The sequence below is a fragment of the Leptodactylus fuscus genome, chromosome 2 (genome assembly GCF_031893055.1).
Source record: "Leptodactylus fuscus isolate aLepFus1 chromosome 2, aLepFus1.hap2, whole genome shotgun sequence".
In the NCBI taxonomy this organism is placed as follows: domain Eukaryota; kingdom Metazoa; phylum Chordata; class Amphibia; order Anura; family Leptodactylidae; genus Leptodactylus; species Leptodactylus fuscus.
This window is the reverse complement of record NC_134266.1, coordinates 95,803,742-95,828,023: the sequence shown is the minus strand read 5'-3', so window position 1 is coordinate 95,828,023 and position 24,282 is coordinate 95,803,742. Positions and strand designations below refer to the sequence as shown.

At 41.2% G+C, this 24,282-nt stretch overlaps 1 protein-coding gene across 1 annotated transcript; it reads right to left on the bottom strand.

The window, feature by feature from the left end:
* Window positions 1-1,788: 1,788 nt before the first annotated feature.
* Window positions 1,789-2,745, bottom strand: LOC142196171 (olfactory receptor class A-like protein 1). The gene has a single exon (XM_075266393.1). It carries the CDS (start codon window positions 2,743-2,745, stop codon window positions 1,789-1,791), a length of 957 nt encoding a protein of 318 aa, XP_075122494.1.
* Between the last annotated feature and the right edge of the window lie 21,537 nt (window positions 2,746-24,282).

The window sequence follows — 24,282 nt, the reverse complement described above, 5'->3', positions numbered from 1 at the left end:
ATATATCATGAATTTAAGCAATAAGGCTAGGGCCACACGCTGACTTTGGCTGCGACATGTGTACAAGTGAGACCTCAGGTCAGACAGGGAATTCAGAGAATTGCTCCTGCAATGTAGATACTAGCTGATCAGAAAATACCATTGCCAAGCTTCATCCCCATCCACAGTGAAACAAACTGTTCCATCAAATGGATGAAATTGCCTATTTTACCGCACTTCTGATGGTAATAACTAGGACTAGTTACTTCCATACCATCATCTCTTAAGACTGCACTCACCATCAATGCTACTCTGTCAGGGGTGTCGCTAGGTTATGTCCCAGGCAGTGGCATAACTACTGGGGTAGCAGCTGCCAGAGGGCCTGGGACATTAGGGGCCCAGTGACACCTGCTACCGCTGCTTTTTTCTTTTTCTTAATAGGCCGTTACCAGCTGGAGTTACTTACTGATCCTGTGTAAGCAGCCATTTTTATTGTGGCCGAGGGCATGCGCAGTCGGCTGTGCCTGAGGCCCGAGGCCTACAAGTTTCACCGCCTGCGCTGGAAGAAGACGGATGAAGAGGACGTTGCAGAAGAAGATGGAGGGGGCGCTGGAAAGTTCGCTGGCAGCATTGGGGACGCCCCCAGTGCTGTTTGAGCGCTGGGACCCATCCCCAGTGCTGCGAGAGAACTCATTTGTACTCTAACGGAAAACGGAATTTTAACCGAATGGCGGAGCTAAAAAGACATCTAAAGGTAGGAGAATAGCCTTTAGGCCTAAGGCTATTCTGACGTGTCAATGACAAAAACACAGTTTTTAATTGTAGAATCCCTTTAAAGGTTTCAATACAGCCTGGTCACAGGTTGGAAATATTACCTTATATCAAAGGAACCCCAATTTCATATACAGCATTGTGCAAAGATTTTAGGCAGGTGTGGAGAAAATGCTGCAAGTTGAGAATGTTTTTTTTTTTTCTCAGTTAATGAAATTATTAAAGGAGACATTTGAGTTAAATCATTATTTGGATTGACCATTCTTTGCATTAAAATCATCATCAGTCCTGTAGTTTTCACCAAACTCTATTTATAAAATGACATTATTTTAGCTGAATAGTGTCCCGACAGTACAACATACAATTAAAAATGCAGTCTTGTCATAGCTTCTGTATTTATAATTTTATTTATATTGAAACACCAAAACCATTCCAGTGTTGCACATATCTGACCCAGATCTTAAACAGTTTGCGCCATGAAAAGTATTTACCCTGTATCCATAGGATAGATATCTGGTTGTTGGTGGTGACTGCTAAGGCCCCACCAATCTCTACAACAGTCATGTATCTCCCTGCTGTGAATTTACCCAGATCACAGTCAGCTGAACTGATGTGCGTCACTTTGTGGACAGTGCTCATTCACTTCAATGAAGGCAATAGATTCATCCTTCCACCAAGCGTCATGTCTACATTCAGCCTGGCTGCAGTCAGGCTAATTTTAACTTGTGCACAAACAAATGGACCCCCACCAACCAGGTATATCTTATCATAGAGGATAAATAATTTTCATGGCATAGCCCCTTTAATTCAGCATCAGTTTCCCTTCTCACTGTATAGATGTTTTACAATACATTTCCTCTTGCCTCAACATATCAAGGTGATCAACTTTTGTAAAAATTATGTGATAGTCATGGGCTCAGTCATCTTATTGGTGCATATGTCTGGCCATAGTATCTGTGAATTGCAGTCTAGAAAGGGTAGCAAGTTGTGACATTGTATTAAACTGATTTAGCTAAAGTTAAGAGTAAGCGCCTTTGCTTAGTTACTAACACATTGTAGCTGAGTTTTATTTTCAAGTTTATTTTTCTGCAGTTTTGAAAGTTTCAAACAATTTACCCCAAGATGCAGTTTAGGGTTAGTAGCAATTATTAAAATGGGGCTCAGGGCAGAATATGAACAAGCAAGAATAACTCTAATATCATTCATATCTGGGCCAATATTAAACAAAGAGTAAATCCACATAGAATTATCTACTCCAAACAATACCACATAAAGAATAACTAGCAAAATGACAGCTCGAGATGCCTTGTACTCTACAGATTTACTGATATTATGTGAACTCCGCATGTCCTTCATGTTTTTTTGGTGATGGAGAAGAATACTGATAATATAGCTGCTTGATAAAGTCATCAGTGCCACCAAGATGAAGTCCTTAATGACCATGAGTGTTCCATTGATGATAAAAGACACTTGGGTCAGAAAGTCTGTCCTGCAGCTGACTAGATACATTGTGTATGGTGAATATGTAATATTACTTTTTGCATGGGTGGCAAAAATTGCACTTGAAGGGTAGAGTAATATGTTAATGATGAATATAATTATTATGATAGAAACCATATTTTGAGAGATCCTTGGTTTTAGGTAGACCCATACTGTTGTTGTAGGAGCGATGAGGATAGACTGATGAGAGCTAAGCAAACTGGTAAGAGAAATAGACAATGCTCTGCTCACTCTGTAGGTATAGACAATGAGTTTGCAAGTGTAATCATCTAATAAATCCTGTATTCCTGTGGTATACATATATTGTGGTGTTCCACGTGCCAGGAGAACTAGAAGATTCACTAGCGCTAAAGCCATAAGTATAATGTTGGTTGGCAGCAGTTTCTTCTCAAGGACTCTGACCAAAATAAATTTTAACATAATATAGACATTGCCGGGAATCCCCAACACCATAAGTGGGATAAAGCTAATGCCATTGCGGAGTTTGATTTCCATAAGATTTTATTTTTCCAGAACCTGAAAAGTAAAAGTGAGACAAAGCATTAAGGGTTTTATATAATGGAGACAATACAGAGCCGAGTCTTAATATGCACATCACAGCAGTACAGGTTCTTCATTCTAGAATAAGCATGATAAACTGAGAACTCTTTTCTTGTATCGTATGATGTTCAATCAGATTTCACTTAACTGTATTCTAGATGTAACAACTGGAAAACAGCTCATGATTCTACCTAACTAAATGTACAACTAGGCGTACACTGTCTACCAATAAGTATTTGGACGCCCATGCAAATGAAGATATCTTCGGTTGTGATGTACATCATGCCTTCCGCCGTTAAACATTGTGTAGAGAATAGCATTGGCATTAGTCGCATACAAGATGCCATAAAGTGCAGATTTGTCTGATTTTGAGAAAGGGTTAATTATCGGGTACCACAGACCTGACCAATGCTATCAAAAAAAGAGAAAAAGGCATGGCTTGCACATCCCAGTCTTATACATTGATCTGGTGCTTCTCAGCAAATGCTACAGTACTAAACATGAGGTTCTCAGTATACATATTGATCAAGGTGTATAAGCCTACTAGCCACTTCAGGGCGACCTCTTTATAGTGGGTCCCTACTCTACTGGGTGTTGCTGCTGCTCCACAACTGCAACACGGCACCTACAGTAGGAGCGACCCAGTGGTCTGGAAACACCCTTGGCACCAGACTAAGCCCCCAGGCTCTAGGTTGCACCACCCCACAGGCACAGCACCACAGGAGCAGCTGATACGATGCAGCACCGCACCATGTGAACAGATCTCAAAAATTCACCTTACCATATTGCCCCAGTCAGAGAACTGTGAGCTAGTAGGTGGGGGGTCCCTTTTTTGCAGTCTCCTACTTATTAAAAACACCTGGGAAAAATGGGGGGGAGTGCTGGTACCAAGGTCAAACAAAAAAAAATGGTGAAGGAGAACAATGTCACTTCTAGGATTACGCCAGCTGTTACGTAGCGAGGTCTACCATGTCTTGGTACAGTGACAATCAGGTTAACCCACTGGACTGGCCTGCTCAGAGCCTGGACTTGAACCCTACGGGGTGCAGCAGCCATCCAAGGTGAAAAAACTTACCAGTCTTCTCCAAGCCAAATGGAATAAAATACCACTGGTTGTCATACAAGGACTTGTGGAAAGCATGCCCCGGAAGGTTGAGGCTGTAATTGCCGCTCGTGGAGGCTCTACCAACTATTAAATATGAATAAATGTTTTTCTATTCTACCACAGGTGTCCAAATACTTATTGGTAGACAATGTATGTGGAAATGTAGTCCTGTAAGTTTGGTTCAGCAGAACTGTAGTATAGAATGGGTTCAGGTGCTATAATTGGAATATACATTACAAAAATTTAAGTTGCCATTACAAAAAATATAAATATTTCTGTAATATCAAGACAAAAACAATGCCAGAACCTTCATTTAATACTGATTTTAATACACAGTTATAATTTACATTGTTCTTTGATACAATGAAAATAAGTAAGTCTTACGTACACATGCACCAAAGTTTAAGTTGTCGCTTGGCAAAGGTTTCATGAGAAATTTTAGTCCTTAATGAGGTTTACGCACAAAACAATTTGTGGATAACTTGCAGATCAGTGGGGGTCCGAGCGCTCAGACCTCCACTGATCAGGAGAACAGGGGATTTTTGTTGGTTTATTCATTTTAATGGATTCTCTGGAGATAGTTGAATTACAGTACTCAGCTTTTTTCGACTGCCTACATGAATGGAGTGGTGCTCTTGCTATTTTCCACTAAGTTTTTGCTGCGTTGTTCTCTGCGTTATTTCTTCACCTATTAAATCTATAGATAAAACACTCGCAGTTCCGAAGCTCAAGTTAACATGTTTTTTTTTTTTAAATAAATTCACAAATTTTTGAAAGCATAACTTTTCTGTAGACTTTTCCCCCAGTGTGTTGATAAAATTAGACAAAATCTCATTTACTTTTCTGGTATTGTAAAATATACAGTTTGTTTTCTGCTGTAATAATGCAACAAACAAATACACTGCATTTCCGGTATGTTAGGATTTAGCCTAAGACTAAGTTCACATCTGCGCTGACGACCAAAACAGGGGTTGCCCGCGGACACTGGCAGACCACATAGACTGGTGTCCGCCAGGTGTCCGCTGTAGAGGACTTTTCTCTCTGCCGATTTCTGGCAGTTTCTGTGGATACTCCAGCACAGATGTGAATATAGTTAGCAGACTACAACAAAAATACAACCACAAAACATTATATTTTAAAAATATTATCTTATCTTTAATAAACAATACTGATTTTGGCTTAGCATATTGTTTATATACAATTTTCTGTATGTTTTCTGTTTCATGATTTTATGCTTCAAGTAACATATGTTTTAAGTCATGTTTTATTGACTATGTTAAGTTGACCGTTAAACTTACGCTAGGTTCACAACTGTGTTTGGGTTTCCATTTGTGGGGTCCACTTGGAAACTTCACGAAGGGAAACCTAATCCGCTTAAGTTAAAGACTGCTGCAACTAACTTTTTGTTTGTAACATGGGCAGACAGCGATCAGAGGATTGCAAAACAATTGTACTACCAAACTTTTTTTGCTTGGGGCCACTTTCAAGAGCGTTATCTCAGCAGACTGCCTGATCTTTACCCTTTAACCCCCTTAGGAGGACCTTGTCCTTGATGTGGGGAGTGGGGAGTGCACCATTATCTCCTGAGATGGTCCTGGTTTGACAGCAGCTGACCAGGCAGGTCAGTACTGTTGTGCAAAGAAACAGGATAAACCACATAATGTGTCCAGAGACTAAAACTAGAAACCAGGCAACACAAAAATCCAGGGCAAGACTGCAGGACAGACAGCAGAGTTATATTGCAGAAAGCCTAGGGGCCAACAAGTAGCTGAGGTATATTGCAGAAAGCTTAGGGCCAAACAGGTAACAGAGGTATTTTGCTGAAAGCCCTGGTCCAAACAGAGATAAAAACAGATACAAAATTAAAAGCATAAAAACAGGTCAAAGGCTCAACAACTACAGTAGACTGAGTATCATGCGTGCAAACAGATCAGTAGTATAAGACATAATTCCAAAATAGGAAAGACAGAGACTAGTATAATACAACAGATTGTATGCATGGAACAGAACGTAACACATTGCTCAGAAGGACTAAAGACTCAGACATATATAGATACAGAAAGACAGGGATAGGCTGGAGAAAGTTTAGCAGGTGAAAACATTAATAATTAAAGGGACATGAGCAGGACCAAAAAACACAGAGATAACCAGCAAGTGTGATCTGCTAAGAAAGGCATTACTCCAGCAAACACACAGCACAGGCATTATATAACGTAACTTGCTAACTTCAATGTTAAAGTTTGCTACATGTGTACAGTAATACAGTAATTATAATTAGAAGTAGAAGACGTTAAGATATGGATATTGTCATAGTTCATGTATTACTGTTTTTAAAATTTCCTAGCCCATACAGTATACTGTAAATGACAACTCAATCCCTACATACACAGATTATCCAAGTGCAGTGATACACTTCATCCAGTATACTAACAATCTTTTCAGATCAAGTTATTTCCACAGCTTGAACATCTCCCATCTGCATTGTTGTTAAAAGTGACTACCCTATTATGTATTAAATAAGAGTTATGGAGCATGGCTCGAGTAATAAATTAACTCACCTCAAATAGAGCACCTTGATAGATTAGTATTTCATTACATTACAGAACTTTTAGCCATATTTATAATCGTTTTCTTCTGACATCATGCCCTTGGTAATTCATTAGCTAGAACAATTAGCAAGGCATTCATTTTAGAAAAAAACAATGGTGACCTTGTATCTTAGTAATTCTCCTGATATCTGCTAAGAGTGCAAAAAAAGTTTCTCAAAGGTATATTCTCATCTCAGCCAGTCATGGCTCAGATGGGAATACATGCTTCATGTCCCAGTAGACTATGCCAAGAGTTAAGAAAATATTTAGTAAGCTGTGCTACTTCATTGTGCTAGCACTAAGAATAAAACAGCATTGCTTTACTGTTACACCCTACATATATGTTCTCCGTTACCACATACAATGGGGGGAATTTAGTAAGACATTTTCTATTCCAGTCTTAATAAAAACCCTGACTGCCGAGAGGCATGCCTGAATTATTAAGAATCTCTGGCCTCTTAAGAAAATAGGCTCACTTTCATGCACCAGCAATCAAATCTACACCAGTTCTTGAGCCATGGAGCTCTACACAATATGTGCAAGTTTATAGTGAGATAGCTGTAATACATACATAACACACAAGGCTGCCACCAAGAATTTTGAAATTAAAATGCTCCACATGAAATATATATATAATGCTCCACAGAGCCACCACTGTATAAACTGTCCCCCTGAATCCTGCCACAGTATAATGCTTCCCAGTGCCACACACAATACAATATGCTCTCCTGAGGAACACTCCAGTATAATGCTCCACAGAGCCCTCCACCATATAAACTGTTCCCCCGATTTCTGCCACGGTGGCCCCACACAGTATAATGCTCCACAGTAACCACAGTAGTGCTTTCCCACTGCAGCTTGCTATGTGGGGCCTTAGCCTCAATATGTTTTCCTTACAAATTTATCATTCAGTAATGGTGCATCTAATAATATCTTGTGGCCGGTATTGCCCGTTCTAAACCCCATTCATTAGCAAATTTGTTTTGTTTTGAATTCTGATTTTATTGAGTATTTTACATTTTAACAGTTAGTTCACAAACTTTGTAAAGACGATGCATAGAGCATAGTTTCGAGTAACAGGTACAATCAAAGTTGGAGTCATCAATACAAATATCGTAACAATGAACAGAATTGAAAAATACAATACAGTCAAGTATGTATAAACAATTTGACAAAGTATTACATTTAGGTAAAGAAGTCATCTTTTCTACTGGATTGTTGAAGACTCAGCAAAAGGTGATAAGCAAGGTGTTGGTTAGGCGAGGGAGGGAAAATAGGGGTTACCAGGGGGTGGGTAGGAAGGGAAGGAGATATGAGGGGGGAAGGAGGAGAAGAGTGGAGAAAGTGGATATGAGTTAAGAGATCAAAAGAGTAAGGAAGAATTATTTCAGTCATAAGCAACATCAGTTGTCATTCTGTTGTTTACGTTAATTCAGGAAATAGTCATACATCATCATTCAGAGTTAAGAGTCGCATATGTCGACCACCAGGGAGACCAAGTTTTCAGATATGTATCCCGGTTTCTGTACTGCCAGCTAAGTAACTCTTCATACCGTGCAATCTGGTGCACTTTCTCTAACCATGACTGGATTGAAGGGGGTGATGATTGCAACCAAGCCAAAGGAATCAAAGATTTTGCGGCCTCTATCAGATGGGTAGTGAGGTCCCATTTAGAGAGAGGGAAAGCGGAAGAGGATTTAGATAGCAGCACTATTTCAGGCGTGAGAACAATTGGCTTGTTAACAACTGTAGAGATCAATTTACTGACTTTTTCCCAGAATGGCTTAATAAGATCGCATTGCCACCATATATGTAGCATATCACCTTTTTGTGTCTGACATCTCCAGCAAAGGCTGGAGTCTGCCAGTTTATGTGTAAAAAGCCATTCGGGGGTTTTATACCACCGTGACAGAGTTTTATAGTGTATTTCCTGTAATCTTATACATCTTGAGAAGCCAAATGAATTCTTTAGAATGAGGGACGTCTCCTCAGCAGTAAAGGTAGTGTTTAGATCCTTTTCCCAGGATAGTATAAATGTTGGTTTAGAGGGTTCTCCAGAGTGGAGTAGCACCGATTTTAAATATGAGAGTTTCCTGAAAAGACTGTTTCCTGTAATCAATTGAGTTTCAAAGAGGGTCAAACTTCTGGTGACAGGGCCAAGTGAGACAGCTTTTGTTATCCAAGAACAGAAATTAGCATATGTCAGAAAATTAATTGTGGTGTTTGGTAACAACTGTTTGAGTTTTGGAAGCGAGATTGGTTTCCCAACTTCTACTAAGTCAGTGAGTTTATACTCTCCAAGTTTTATCCAGAACCCGTAATCTGCCTCCATGTGTTTACCAATGAGTGCCGGTACTGCAGACGCTGGCATAATTGGGGAGACCTGTGGTGAGAGAAGGTTGCCATATTGAAGCCAGACCTCACATGGTCCCTTTAAAAGGGTGTCAATAGAGTGATAGCTTAAATGTTTCTGGTTTGGAGACCATATGAGAGAGGCATAACCCGTTTCGAAATGAGCTTTCTCAAGTTCATAAAGAATTGGGTCATTTGTTGGATATGTCATGTTCATCCATCTAGATAATTGAATAGCCTTGTAATAGATCTCTAGGTCTGGTAGACCAATACCTCCTCTTGTCCTAGGTCTAGTCAGCAGAGAGTATGACATTCTTGGAGTTTTGTTAAACCAGAGGTATCTGGTAAGTAAGGATCGTAAAGATCTAAAGAAGGATTTTGGTAAAGATATTGGCAACATTTGCAGGACGTACAAAATCTTAGGGACTATATAAGTTTGGTACAAGTTGCGTCTACCAATCCAGGATATGAGAGGTATATCATATCTTTTTAGTAATGATTTTACGTCCGCAAGTAGAGGAACATAATTTTCCTTATAAATATCATCTATTGCGGGAGTAATGAGAACACCTAAGTATTTAATACTCTTTTGATTCCACTTGTATGGTGAGCTAGATTTAACTAGTCTCAAAGCTTCTTTTGGTATAGATATATTCAGTAGCTCAGATTTATCTTTGTTAATTTTAAAATTGGAAATGTTTCCATATTGTTCCAGAAGTTTAGTGAGTGCAGGTATTCCTGTGATAGGGTTCGATATCATAAATAATATATCATCAGCAAAGGCCATAGAAAAAATCTCCTGGTTAGCCACCGTAAATCCAGATATCTCAGGATGTTGTCTCACTGCTAATAAGAGGGGTTCAAGGGAGAGGATAAAAAGGGTGGGGGATAATGGGCAGCCTTGTCTTGTACCGTTGGATATGGAGAAGTAATCGGAAAATGAACCATTGACTTTGATGCGGGCATGAGGCTGGGAGTAGATTGAAAAAATGGCTGCAATAAATTGCGAAGGAAAGCCAAATGTCTGCAATGCACTTCTCATGTATGTCCAACTTACGCGATCAAATGCTTTTTCAGCATCTGTGCTAAGGAGTATCAATGGGGAACTCGTTTTCTTGGCTAGCGCAATGGAGTGTAAGAGTCTCATAGTATTGTGTTTACCTTCCCTGCCTTTTACAAATCCAGCTTGTTCTTTATTCAATAAATGGGGGAGATAGTTACGAATTCTCAGAGCTAATAACTTGGCCCAAATTTTAATGTCCAAGTTCAATAGAGAAATTGGTGGATAGCTACTACATAGTAATGGGTCTTTTCCTTCTTTAGCTATAAGAGTAATATGGGCTTCTTGTGTCTGTTTTTGCATTGGGGAGCCCATGAGAAGTGCATTGCAGAACTCTGTTAGGTGTGGGATCAGTTGTGGCTGGAAGTGCTTATAATATATTAATGGGAGACCATCAGGTCCTGGGCTCTTTCCTACTGGGAATGAAGCTAACGTGTTCGTTACTTCATCAGTTGTAACCGGATGTAAAAGTTGAGGGATTGCAGAGTCAGGCAATTTAGGGAGTGTGAGATTGCTGAGAAAAGAGTCAATTTTCTTTTGGAGTAAAGTTTCAGCTTCCGCTGATTTACTAGCCTTCAGGTTATATAGAGAGGTGTAAAAATCATGGAACGCTTGTGCAATTTTTTCAGTATCTAGAACAGTGGCACCCTGGGAGTTTTTAATAGCAGCAATATGTGTTCTTTCTCTCTCTTTTTTGATTAGGGCTGACATTACTTTACCTCCTTTGTTTCCATGAGCATACAATCTGCATCTGGAATAAAGAAGGTGTTTCGCTGTGGAGAAATTTATCAGATGTTTGAGTTTCTCTCTTAATTTTGCCAAATCCTCTTGAGCAGAAGCCAAGAGAGATCTCTTGTGTAGTCTTTCCATAACCACTATCTGCGCTAAAATAGAGTCTAACTCTTTTTGTCTTTCTTTTTTAAGTCTAGACGCTCTGGCAATCAAAAGCCCTCTCATAAAGGATTTGTGAGATTCCCATAGGAGAGTAGGAGAAATTTCTGTGGAGGCATTTATTTTGAAAAAAGGTATCTAATTCAGAGGCTAAATTAGCTCTGGTTTCTGGGTTATCTAAGACCGATTCATTTAGTCTCCATGTCCAAGCTCTTGGAGTTAGACTCGGGAAAGAAAAAATCGTGTTGACCGGGGCATGATCTGAAATACAGATCACACCTATGCTGGATGAAGTTATAGTACTGAGAAGAGATCTGGAGCAGCAAATATAATCTAGTCTCTGGTATGTCCGATGTGGATTTGAATAAAAGGTATAGTCCTTAACTCTGGGGTTAGTTAGTCTCCACGAGTCAACTGAATGTAATTTAGTGCTGTTTGCAAGCTACTCAACGCTTTTTGTGAGTGGGTTGATTTACCTATTGAGGTGTCTGACAATGGGTCCATAGCCACATTAAAGTCTCCTCCAATTATTATTTCTCCCTCAGCAAAATAGGCAAGATTTTGCAAGGCCTCCTTTAACCAGGATATTTGATCGTGGTTCGGTGCGTAAAAAATTCCAAACGTTAAATGTCTATCTGAGATTCTCCCTTTTATGAATAAGTATCTCCCTTCCGAGTCACTATGTTTCTGGGTACAAATGAATGGGACTGTAGACTTAACAGCAATAGCAACTCCCCTTGCAGCAGAAGAGGGGTGGCAGGAAAAGTGCCATTGGCTGAACTGAGATTTAGGCATTTTGGGAATTTTGTCTGGTTTAAAATGTGTTTCCTGAATCATTAGCACATCAGTTCTCTGTTTCTGCGCATATCTTTCTAACCATTTCCGCTTTTCTGGCGAGTTTAAACCATTTATATTATAAGATGAAACTGTTAAATTGAGAGTCATTATGGTTGCACTATCAGACAGTAGTTAACCTTTTGTAGTAATGTACAATTGATTTGCAAATACTTCCTTACAAAATAACGAGCTAGAAGGACTAATAAGTAGAGAGGGGGGGGGGGGGAAGAAAGAGGAATAAAGGAAGAGGAAGGGGGGGAGAAGTAGGTCAAAAAGGAGGGTGGAAACGTATAGCCAATATCAATCTAGTAGTAAAGATGTAGTAAGAAAGTTAGGTTAGAGGCCCAACAATCCAATAGCTCAAATCTGTGCAGGTTCCAACTCTGCACCTTGGAATTTATAGACTGGGTTATGTAACAAAATGAACTAAACGGGAACGGAGGTAAATCCTGATCGGAACTAAGCTCCCGTATAACCGGTCTAGAAAATGTATTAAATGCTGATTAGGCAACCATAATCAAACTCGGGCAGGCACACGAACTTTAAAATTGTCTATAGTAAATTTATAATAGAACCATAACAAGACTATTATAAGATTAGGACATTTCTATAACGGAACTACATTTACTATGTAAATGATTTTCATAGCTGAAAAGTGAGGTAGTGTTAACTTACATATCTAATTCACTACTTGAGCGATCTTAAGACTATTATTGGTAAAGACTCACTGCAGCATGTTATCATGGTAGTTGAGAAACATAGAGAGTCCATTTTTAAACTGGAAGCAAGCGTCTTTTAGGCGTTTTCTTTCTTGATCTCGGGGATCTGTGTCTCAATGTATCCTGACTTGAGTGTAGGTCTGGAAGTTCCTGGAGATAAGGAATATCCTGCGAGGGTAGCCACGAAGGGATTTCAATTGGATCCATGTCTAGCATATCCCACACCGCTCTTAAGTCTTTTGGAACATGGACTGTCAGTCGTCTACCGCCACAAAAGATAGCAACTCCAAAGGGGTATAGCCAAGCGTATTGTATATTTCTTGAGCGTAATTCCTCTAAGAGAGGTCTCAATAGCCTTCTCTTTGCCAATATAGATGGTGCTACGTCTTGATAAATAGACAATTCATGTCCATCAAAGGAGATTTTATCATTAGCTCTTGCAGCGGTCAAAATGGTCTACATAGGACAGTAGTCCACATAAAATGTCCCTAGGTGGGTCTCCCTGCTTGGGCTTTGGTCTTAATGCCCTGTGGATTCGTTCCACAACCACCTTAGCTGCTCTCTCAGGACCTAGCAGATCACTAAATAATTTGTCTGCCATGGTTGGTAGGTCCTCAGGTAGGAAAGTCTCTGGCAAGCCTTTGATTCTCAGATTCTTTCTCCTACTTCTGTTTTCAAGATCCTCTGCCATAGTGAGAGATTTATCTATAAGGTCCTTGTGTTGTTGTAGCGTGTCTGTAACTGCGTCACTGTGTGAACGCATCGCTGTGTATGTATCCTCTAGGGCCTGAACTCTATTGCCAATGGCCTGCATCTCTGCTTTAATTTCAGCTAATTCCACCATTACCGGGTTTACGGCTCTTGAAAGGGCTTTAGCAAGAGCTTTTTGGAGGAACGACTTGGATATTGTATTGCCGTCCGACCGCTCACCTTCTACTACGCTGTCGGCTTCAGAATCGTCTCCCGTCTCCATATCAAGTCCCCGGTCAGGCGCCATCTTGGAGGGAGGTTGCGACAACGGTAGGTTCTTCTTTTTTTGTAGAACGCAGTGGATCTCCTTGTAGTTTTTGCATCTTAGGGGTGCTGGGAATGTCCCCTGCCTTTTCTCTGCCCGGTTTGACCATCTTCGCCCGTGTAGAAAGCTTTTTACCGGTCACACAGGAGCTAGATGAGACGGAGCTCTTTCAGTGTGCGTCCATCTCCTCACGCGGTCAGGCCCCGCCCCAGCAAATTTGTCAGAAGGCAGCCGAGCATGTAATCACTTACGGCGAATGGTATTTCCAGTACTGAAGTACAGATATAACTATATTTGCCATATGGCAGCAGTTGGTTGACAGTGTGTACAAAGGGGCAAAAAAGTATTTAGTCAGTCACCAATAGTGCAAGTTCCACCACTTAAAAAGATGAGAGGCGTCTGTAATTGACATCATAGGTAGACCTCAACTATGAAAGACAAAATGAGAAAACAAATCCAAAAAAATCACATAAGTACCGTATTTTTCGGACTATAAGACGCACTTTTTTTCCCCAAAATTTGGGGGGAAAAGAAGGGTGCGTCTTATAGTCTGAATGTGGCGCCTGGCATCCGCTGTAATAGAGAGGCGGAAGCCGGCAACTGATAGACGCCGGGGCCTGAGACATCGCTGCGCTCCTCTGCCCTGCATGAAGCCAGCAGCGGGATGAGTGATGCTATTCCGCTCCTCCGTTCCCCCGCCGCTGGCTTCAGGCAGGGCAGAGGAGTGATGTCTCAGGCCCCGGCACCTGTCCCAGCGTCTATCCCTCGCCAGCATCTGCCTCTCTAGTACAGCGGATGCCGGGTCAGTATCGGTGGCCTCTTCTCCCCCGGGGCCGGTCCCCACCGGCCCCGTACCTGTGAAGTTGCAGGCCGGCTCCTGCGCAGCGATATCGCAGGAGCCGACCTGTTCAGGTGACAGCCGGGAGCCTAATGAGGCTCCCAGGCCTGTCACTGCTATATATTAGTATTGCAGCTGGGTCTATGACCAGCCGCCGTAATACTAATATACAGAATGTCCCATAGACGGCAATACAGTTGTATTGCCATCTATGGGACTTGCAATCAAGTGACCGCAGGTTCAAGCCCCCGGGGGGGAATAAAATAGTAAAAAAAAAAAAAAAAAAAAAAAAAAAAAAAAAGCTTTAAAAATATATAATAAAAATATGAAATAAATAAAAGTTCTAAATCACCTCCTGTTTTTTTTTTGTTCAATACAAGGTGATCTAAGAAATAGACATTCCCCAAAATGGTATAACTAAAAAGTACATCTGGCCCCGCAAAAAAAAACACTCTATGCATCCCCGTACAGCTGCAGGGTCACCTGTCAATGTGGCCTTGCAGCTGTTGCAAAACTACAACTCCCATATATTAAATATTTTACCAGTTTTTGCTTCAAAATTTTTTTTCCCTATTTTCCTCCTCTAAAACCTAGGTGCGTCTTATAGTCCGAAAAATACGGTATTTGGTCAGTAACAAAATTTCATCTCAATACTTTGTTCTATATCCTTTGTTGGCAATGACAGAGGTCAAACATTTTCTGTAAGTCTTCACAAGGTTGGCACACACTGTTGTTGGTATGTTGGTCCATTCCTCCATGCAGATCTCCTCTAGAGCAGTGATGTTTTGGGGCTGTCGCTTGGCAACACAGACTTTCAACTTCCTCCAAAGGTTTTCTATAGGGTTGAGATCTGAAGACTGGCTAGGCCACTCCAGGACCTTGAAATGCTTCTTACAAAGCCACTCCTTTGTTGCCCTGGCGGTGTGCTTTGGATCATTGTCATGTTAAAAGACCCAGCCACGTTTCATCTTCAATGCCCTTGCTGATGGAAGGAGGTTTGCACTCAAAATCTCACGATACATGGCCCCATTCATTCTTTCATGTACCCGGATCAGTCGTCCTGGCCCCTTTGCAGAGAAACAGCCCCAAAGCATGATGTTTCCACCCCCATGCGTTACAGTAGGTATGGTGTTTGATGGATGCAACTCAGTATTCTTTTTCCTCCAAACACGAAAAGTTGTGTTTCTACCAAACAGTTCCAGTTTGGTTTCATCAGACCATAGGACATTCTCCCAATACTCTTCTGGATCATCCAAATGCTCTCTAGCAAACTTCAGACGGGCCCGGACATGTACTGGCTTAAGCAGTGGGACACGTCTGGCACTGCAGGATCTGAGTCCCTGGCGGCGTAGTGTGTTACTGATGGTAGGCTTTGTTACATTGGTCCCAGCTCTCTGCAGTTCATTCATTAGGTCCCCCCGCGTGGCTCTGGGATTTTTGCTCACCGTTCTTGTGATCATTTTGACCCCATGGGGTGAGATTTTGCGTGGAGCCCCAGATCGAGGGAGATTATCAGTGGTCTTGTATGTCTTCCATTTTCAAATTATTGCTCCCACAGTTGATTTCTTCAATCCAAGCTGGTTGTCTATTGCAGATTCAGTCTTCCCAGCCTGGTGCAGGGCTACAATTTTGTTTCTGGTGTCCTTTGACAGCTCTTTGGTCTTCACCATAGTGGAGTTTGGAGTCTGACTGTTTGAGGGTGTGCACAGGTGTCTTTTTATACTGATAACAAGTTTAAACAGGTGCCATTACTACAGGTAATGAGTGGAGGAAAGAGGAGACTCTTAAAGAAGAAGTTACAGATCTGTGAGAGCCAGAAATCGTGATTGTTTGTAGGTGACCAAATACTTATTTTCCACCATAATTTACAAATAAATTATTACAAAATCAGACAATGTGATTTTCTGGATTTGTTTTCTCATTTTGTCTTTCATAGTTGAGGTCTACCTATGATGAAAATTACAGACGCCTCTCATCTTTTTAAGTGGTGGAACTTGCACTATTGGTGACTGACTAAATACTTTTTTGCCCCACTGTATATGGCTTATATGTCACAAGTCAAGTGATGTCACTGCTGCTATGTCCCTGTTTATCACTTTCCATTTACTATACTATTGATACTGCTTGCTGTACAGTAGAATGTCATCTTCTGCGGCCTGGTCTATCCTGTTGTATTCCATATTTTACTACCACTGATGTTTACACTGCTATCAGTGCCAAACATCTCCTCTCGTGGCCTGGTCTGTCATGTTCGATTCCACTGTGTACTGTCACTGCTATCACCCCTACTACCACTCAGTTAGACATTTCTTCTGGTGGTCTGTTCTGTTCCATATTGATGCTGGTACTGTTTTTTTTTTATTTTGCATAATAAAAAATAAGTTCATAAATGAAGATATGAACCCTCTTCTCAAAAAGATATTGCTTCTTCCAATACCAGTTCCAGGTTGATGCAGCATCTTCTCCAATAAAGGGTAAAGAGATAATCTTTGTCATTTTGGTTTTAAAAGCCAATAATTTTTCAAAATAACACAAAGCCTGTAGAACTTGCATGTCACAATACAGGATAATTTTGTAAAAGCCAATACTTTTTCAGTACAACCACATAAAAACGTGTATAAAAAGAAGGACAGACATCTTCCCCCATTTTAGCAGAGTTTGTACCTTAAAAAAATATAGAAAGTCCTCTCTTCTGTTTGTCTGTTATTTCCCTCTTTACTTGTTTTCCCCTCGCTCTTTTTATTAGCTGTTCCCTTACCAAATGCCCTGCTCCTATGGTGACTGTCTGCTCCTTATAGACAGAGCTGCTTTAACCATAGGGAAAATGGTGCACTTGCACAAGGCCCTATGGTTGCAGTGGCCTTGGTCAGTGGTGTAATGATCGCCATCGTAGGAGAATATGGGGCTCACAGCCAGCAGGAAATGGCCAGAGCCCCAGACCATCATGATAGTGGTCTGGGAAAACCTGATTCCTTGACCACTATACCTATTGTTAAAGGAAAAAAGACTAGCCGGGCCCCTTTCCAATACATAGGAAAATTAAAAAGTGAAGTCCAGCGAGTTCTCCTGGTTAAAATGCTTCTTTATTTACTTAATGCATTAAAAATCGATCCACAAAAATGGTTAGACAGAGATGGTAAGTCCCATAATGGAAGTAAATGCTTCTAGATGACGCGTTTCAAGAGAAGACCTCTCTTAGTCGTAGCTTAGATCAAATGTATGTAGGAAGTCTATAAACAACTGAATGCTCAGGTGTCGGATGTTTAACTGACACACCTGCTACAGCTTTAAACAATCACATGGACAAACTTAAACACAACCAAAAAACATACATACATACATACAAAAATAAAAACAATATACAAATCCACTTTACATTTATGGGAATACATATTCAAACATATTAGCATATTTCAAAGGCAATAATTCCATACTAAAAATATGAGAACCGATGTGAAAACATGAGCATTATATAAGCTAAAAACTGTACATATTTAATGGCATAGGAAGAGCTCAAATGAACGCAATATCATGCCCCCAATAAAGATAAATAATGTAAAACTTCAATATAAGAGGGGACATGCCCAATCCAGGAGCACAGATTCACTATGTGGTGTCGTCAAAAAAGTATAGTCTCCAGAACATCATAGTTGTTAGACGTACATGCATATGTTCCAGTTCACTCTCATCGGGCCAAACTGCACTTAACCCTGGACTTAATCCACTTGACATGAAGAAGGCCCACTATAGTAGACAAAACAAAAGGTAAGTAGAACATTGATGGCAACACACAATGATATAGTGAAAAACCACAAAGACAGAAAAATATGGACATCCATGAAAGTCCATTTTAAATAAACCTTCAAAATGTGCAGAAAACACACTACCTCTATTCAGGGGCATGAGTTATATTGTGTGTCATCCTCAATCCTTTCCAATACATGCCAGCTAGAGATGAGCGAACACTAAAGTGTCCGAGGTTTGAAATCCGATTCGAACAGCCGCACACTGTTCGACTGTTCGAACGGATTTCGAACCCCATTATAGTCTATGGGGGGAAATGCTCGTTTCAGGAGTAGGCAGCATTCGATCAAATCATACTTACCAAGTCCACGAGTGATGGTCGGGCTGGATTCTGCTTGAAGTCTTCTCCCGGCGCAGGGTCCCCGCGTCCTCTGCCGGGTGGAATTCACTCTGCCTAGGCATCCGGCCTAGGCAGAGCCGACTGCGCAAGCGCGTGCAGCTCTGCCCAGGCCCGACCCTGGGCAGAGCCGACTGCGCATGTGCGTGTATGCGCGTGCATGCCCGCGCATGCGCAGTCGGCTCTGCCTAGGCCAGATGCCTAGGCAGAGTGAATTCTACCCGTAAGAAGATGCGGGGACGCAGCGCAGAGAAGACTTCGGAAAGGTAAGGGAAGAACCAGCGTTGATTGGCAGAATGTATAGCATTCTGCCAATCAACTCTGGTTCTGCATCGAACATTAAACTTCAAACAGATAGTAGTGTTCGATCGAGTACGAGTATCTCGAATACCGTAGTATTCGATCGAACACCTACTTGATCGAACACTACTCGCTCATCTCTAATGCCAGCCCAAAGGAGGTGTCACAAAATAAAAATAGACTTATACTCACCTGTCCTAGGCTCAGTATCCTCTCCAGCACTGTTTGGCATGTGACTGGGGTCCTGCTCCCCACACCTCACTACTGGGGCTTTTGCCATCATCGCGCCCCAAGTGACCGCTGAGGTCCATTCACAGGCCCCAGCAGTGATGTCTGGGGCACATAACCTCAATTGCCAGAGATAAGAGAACCAAGGTGAAATGGAAAGACAGCCAGATGGACCAAAGATGCCCCGAAGAGGTGAAATACGGTGAGTATAAGTATTTGTTATTTTTAGTCACTTCTCCTGGGCCTCTGATCTTTATACTCTGGGGTCTGAGGAGACCCCAGAGTATATTAATATCATCGACTCTAGGTGGGGAGGCTCTTGAGAGCATATAATACTGTATGGGGGCCACTGTGAGCATATAATACTGTATGGGGGCCAATGTGGATCATATAATATTGTGTGGAAGCCATTGTGAGCATATAATACTGTGTGGCGGCCACTGAGGAGTATATAATACTGTGTGTAGGCCACTGTGGACATATAATACTGTGTGTGGGCAACTGCAAAATATATAATATGGGTGGGGGCTACTGCGGAGCATATAATATTGCAGCATCCATAACTGTCACTATCAAGAATTCACTCTAGGAAAGGGGTAGAAAAGTTTGCACTGTGGCCCACAAGACCTTAGTTATGCCACTCGCCTCTGCCCTGGATCCAAGCAACAGACTTTCCGCCCGGGAGAGCGCCACTTACAACTTATTGGTGTGCTATGCATGCTGATACAGTTAAAGTCTATGACAGAGCTGTAAAGTCTTTGCTCTGTCATAGAAGTAGGGTTTTAGGGTGGTAGACTGGGTAATTTCCCAGGGCTCCCATCCCCAAAGAGGTCCGCAAGAGATTTGGGACACCAGACTTTTCATCTGGTGCCTCCAATCAGGGAAGTGCCGCTTTCTATTGTATTAGAGTTCTCAGGACTAGAAATCAACCTGTATGACAGAGAATGGAGATATAGTCTCCATCCTCTGCAATATTGTAGGCCACAGGATTATTACATTTACCATCTAGGTGCAGACAATGTGATGGCGTCACGACATTACGTTGCCTGTGCCAGACGTCTGACTTCAGGAGTAGGGTTTGCAGCTCTACTTGGCAGCGGATCCGGGTAAGGTGAGTATAAGATCTGTTGTTTTCTGTAGAACTAGCATGGATAGAACACTATAAGTAACAGGGGGCCCTATATGTAATAAGGGGGTTATAACTAATATAGAGGCCACAGGAGCGTGCTACACATGTTCCTGATTTTGATGATGTCAGTGAAATCCCATGCATGTGTAGTATGCTCAATGATGGAGCTGGTGCTGGTGTACTCAAATGTACACCAATTCCGAGCCTCAATAATAAATTAGGTGCTTGTATAGAGATGAGATCCGCAACTCTTGCCCGCAGTAAAAATTAGCTTTTATTAACTCATATTAAAAACTGGTAAAGACACCATAACGTACAAGTGAACAGAGTGAAGAAAAAACATAAAGGTGAAATAAAAAAAGCGCAGTGGCTACATATTAGGCTGACTGACGCGTTTCGAGACGCAAAATAGGTCTCTTAATCATAGTCTTGTGAATGGCATTCACAAGACTATGATTAAGAGACCTATTTTGCGTCTCGAAACGCGTCAGTCAGCCTAATATGTAGCCACTGCGCTTTTTTTATTTCACCTTTATGTTTTTTCTTCACTCTGTTCACTTGTACGTTATGGTGTCTTTACCAGTTTTTAATATGAGTTAATAAAAGCTAATTTTTACTGCGGGCAAGAGTTGCGGATCTCATCTCTATACAAGCGGTTTTGGAAGTTCTTTTTTTCTTCAAGTCCAGGAAAAATTGGATCGTGCACCCTGCTACGTGGATCTGGTGAGCTTATATATTTAACTTTTTTTGATTTAATAAATTAGGTACATCGTACTCGGTAGAAAATGTCGAGCTTAATAAATCCTCCTACACAGATTTTAATTTTATGGAAAGTATAGGCAGTATTTGGTTGCCATTACTGCTGTTGTTGCATGAAATATTGATGTGATTCCTAATGCAGGTATTTGAAATAGCCTGTTATGGAGGAAGGATACACAATACAGACAGACATATTTCAGAAAGGTGGACCTTAAAGAGGACCTTTCACGTCCTCATAGATGTGCAATATTAGATATCATTAGAAAGCCAACACTACACTGAATTCAGCGCACTGTCGGCTTTCTAGCAGTCTATATTATAAGTGTTCATGTGTTGACAAATGAAAGTGTTCAAGTTCACTCTGCAGTAATGGATGGTTGTTAGCTGTCATATGGGATATTCACACATGGCTTATTTTTTGCTGAAATGTCAATGACTGTTTTATTCATCTGAATGAAATGGGTGCAAAAAATGCCCATTTAGATCATGAAAAGATTGTTATTTGCATGTACATATAACTCGTAAATCATGGTGACTGTTCTGTTCCAGTCAGTACACTAAACTTTAAAGGACTTGTCTTACAAGATAATTCACTGATGCGTCTCTTTGTTTTAAAAAGTATCAATTTTATTTTTTTTCTATGAATGTTATTTGATGACATTTCAATGACAACACTGAGTTCTTTGCAGATAAAGTAATACATTGTGTGGAGAGACATAATGCAGGAAAGTATATTCTTTTTAATGTGATGTATACTATTTGTATAACTATATGAGCTGCCATGCTATGGCGACATGTATATGACTGTCTGTGTGTCGCCGGGCTATGATTTAACGGCACAGATGGCCCCATTCATTTACGAAGTGAGATTGGTAACCCTGGACTCTGACCTATCCTTCAAGCCACATATTCAAACCCTCAACACCTCCTGTTGCCTCCAGCTCAAGAACATCCACCGAATCTGCCCCTTCCTCACCCAGAAAACTACCAAGATGCTCCTCCAAGCCCTCATAATCTCCCGCTTAGACTACTGCAAACCCCCTCTCCATGGACTCCCAGCTAACACCCTCGCCCCCTCCAGTCCACCCTAAACTGCGCTGCTCGCTTAATCCACCTCACCCCTCGATCCTCATCGGCTGTTCCCCTCTGCCAGTCCCTCAACTGGCTACCTATAGCCCAGCGAATTGAGTTCAAGCTACTAACACTAACATACAAAGCCATCCACAACCTGTCCCCTCCGTATATCTCTGACCTAATCTCCCACTACTTGCACACACGTAACCTCAGACCTCCAACGACCTCCTACACTGCTCTGCTCTCATCCGCTCCTCACACAACCGTCTCCAAGATTTCTCCCGTGCATCCCCCATACTCTGGAACTCCTTACCACGACACATAAGACTGACCCCCACAATCACAGGCTTCAAGAAGGCCCTGAAGACTCACCTATTCAGGAAGGCCTACAACCTCCAATAACATTATCACCGCACTGCCATCTGTACAGTCTCCCCCTCTCCTTCTGTCTCTACCCCCTTCCCTCATAGACTGTAAGCTTTCGTGGGCAGGGCCCTCTACCCCACCGTGCCAGTCGGTCATTGTTAGTCATTATACAGTCCTATGAAAAAGTTTGGGCACCCCTATTAATCTTAATCATTTTTAGTTCTAAATATTTTGGTGTTTGCAGCAGCCATTTCAGTTTGATATATCTAATAACTGATGGACACAGTAATATTTCAGGAGTGAAATGAGGTTTATTGTACTAACAGAAAATGTGCAACATGCATTAAACCAAAATTTGACCGGTGCAAAAGTATGGGCACCCTTATCATTTTATTGATTTGAATACTAACTACTTTTTACTGACTTACTGAAGCACAAAATTGTTTTTGTAACCTCACTGAGCTTTGAACTTCATAGCCAGATCTATCCAATCATGAGAAAAGGTATTTAAGGTGGCCAATTGCAAGTTGTTCTCCTATTTGAATCTCCTCTGATGAGTGGCATCATGGGCTACTTAAAACAACTCTCAAATGATCTGAAAACAAAGATTGTTCAACATAGTTGTTCAGGGGAAGGATACAAAAAGTTGTCTCAGAGATTTAACCTGTCAGTTTCCACTGTGAGGAACATAGTAAGGAAATGGAAGACCACAGGGACAGTTCTTGTTAAGCCCAGAAGTGACAGACCAAGAAAAATATCAGAAAGGCAGAGAAGAAGAATGGTGAGAACAGTCAAGGACAATCCACAGACCACCTCCAAAGAGCTGCAGCATCATCTTGCTGCAGATGGTGTCACTGTGCATCAGTCAACAATAGAGCGCACTTTGCACAATCAGAAGCTGTATTAGAGAGTGATGAGAAAGAAGCTGTTTCTGCAAGCACGCCACAAACAGAGTCACCTGAGGTATGCAAATGCACATTTGGACAAGCCAGCTTCATTTTGGAAGAAGGTCCTGTGGACTGATGAAACAAAGATTGAGTTGTTTGGTCATACAAAAAGGCATTATGCATGGCGTCCAAAAAAAACAGCATTACACGAAAAACACTTGCTACCCACTGTAATATTTGGTGGAGGTTCCATCATGCTTTGGGGCTGTGTGGCCAATGCCGGCATCAGGAATCTTGTTAAAGTTGAGGGTCACATGGATTCCACTCAGTATCAGCAGATTCTTGAGAATAATGTTCAAGAATCAGTGACGAAGTTGAAGTTACGCCGGAGATGGATATTTCAGCAAGACAATAATCCAAAACAACGCTCCAAATCGACTCAGGCATTCATGCAGAGGAACAATTACAATGTTCTGGAATGGCCATCCCAGTCCCCAGACCTGATTATCATTCAACATCTGTGGGATGATTTGAAGCGGGCTGTCCATGCTCGGCCACCATCAAACTTAACTGAACTTGAACTGTTTTGTAAAGAGGAAAGGTCCAAAATACCTTCATCCAGGATCCAGGAACTGATTAAAAGCTACAGGAAGCGACTAGAGGCTGTTATCTTTGCAAAAGGAAGATCTACTAAATATTAATGTCACTTTTCTGTTGAGGTGCCCATACTTTTGCACTGGTCAAATTTTGGTTTATTGCATAGTGCACATTTTCTGTTAGTACAATAAACCTCATTTCAATCCTGAAATATTACTGTGTCCATCAGTTATTAGATATATCAAACTGAAATGGCTGTTGCAAACACCAAAATATTTAGAACTAAAAATGATTAAGATTAATAGGGGTGCCCAAACTTTTTCATAGGACTGTATCTACCTGTATATTTTGTGCATTGTATGTAAACCCTCAAATGGAATTAATGGTGCTATATAAATAAATTAATAATAATAATAATAATAATAATAATAATAATAATTGGGGCACAAAACGGACATAAATAGGAACTGTCCTGAGTTTTGCTCACAGCCAAAAACACAATGTGCATGGGGCCATAGAAATGAATGAGTCAGTGTGCTAGATATGAAAAACATGGTTGTGTTCATGAGGCCTATGAAAGCATAAAGCATCCATGTATATTCTCCA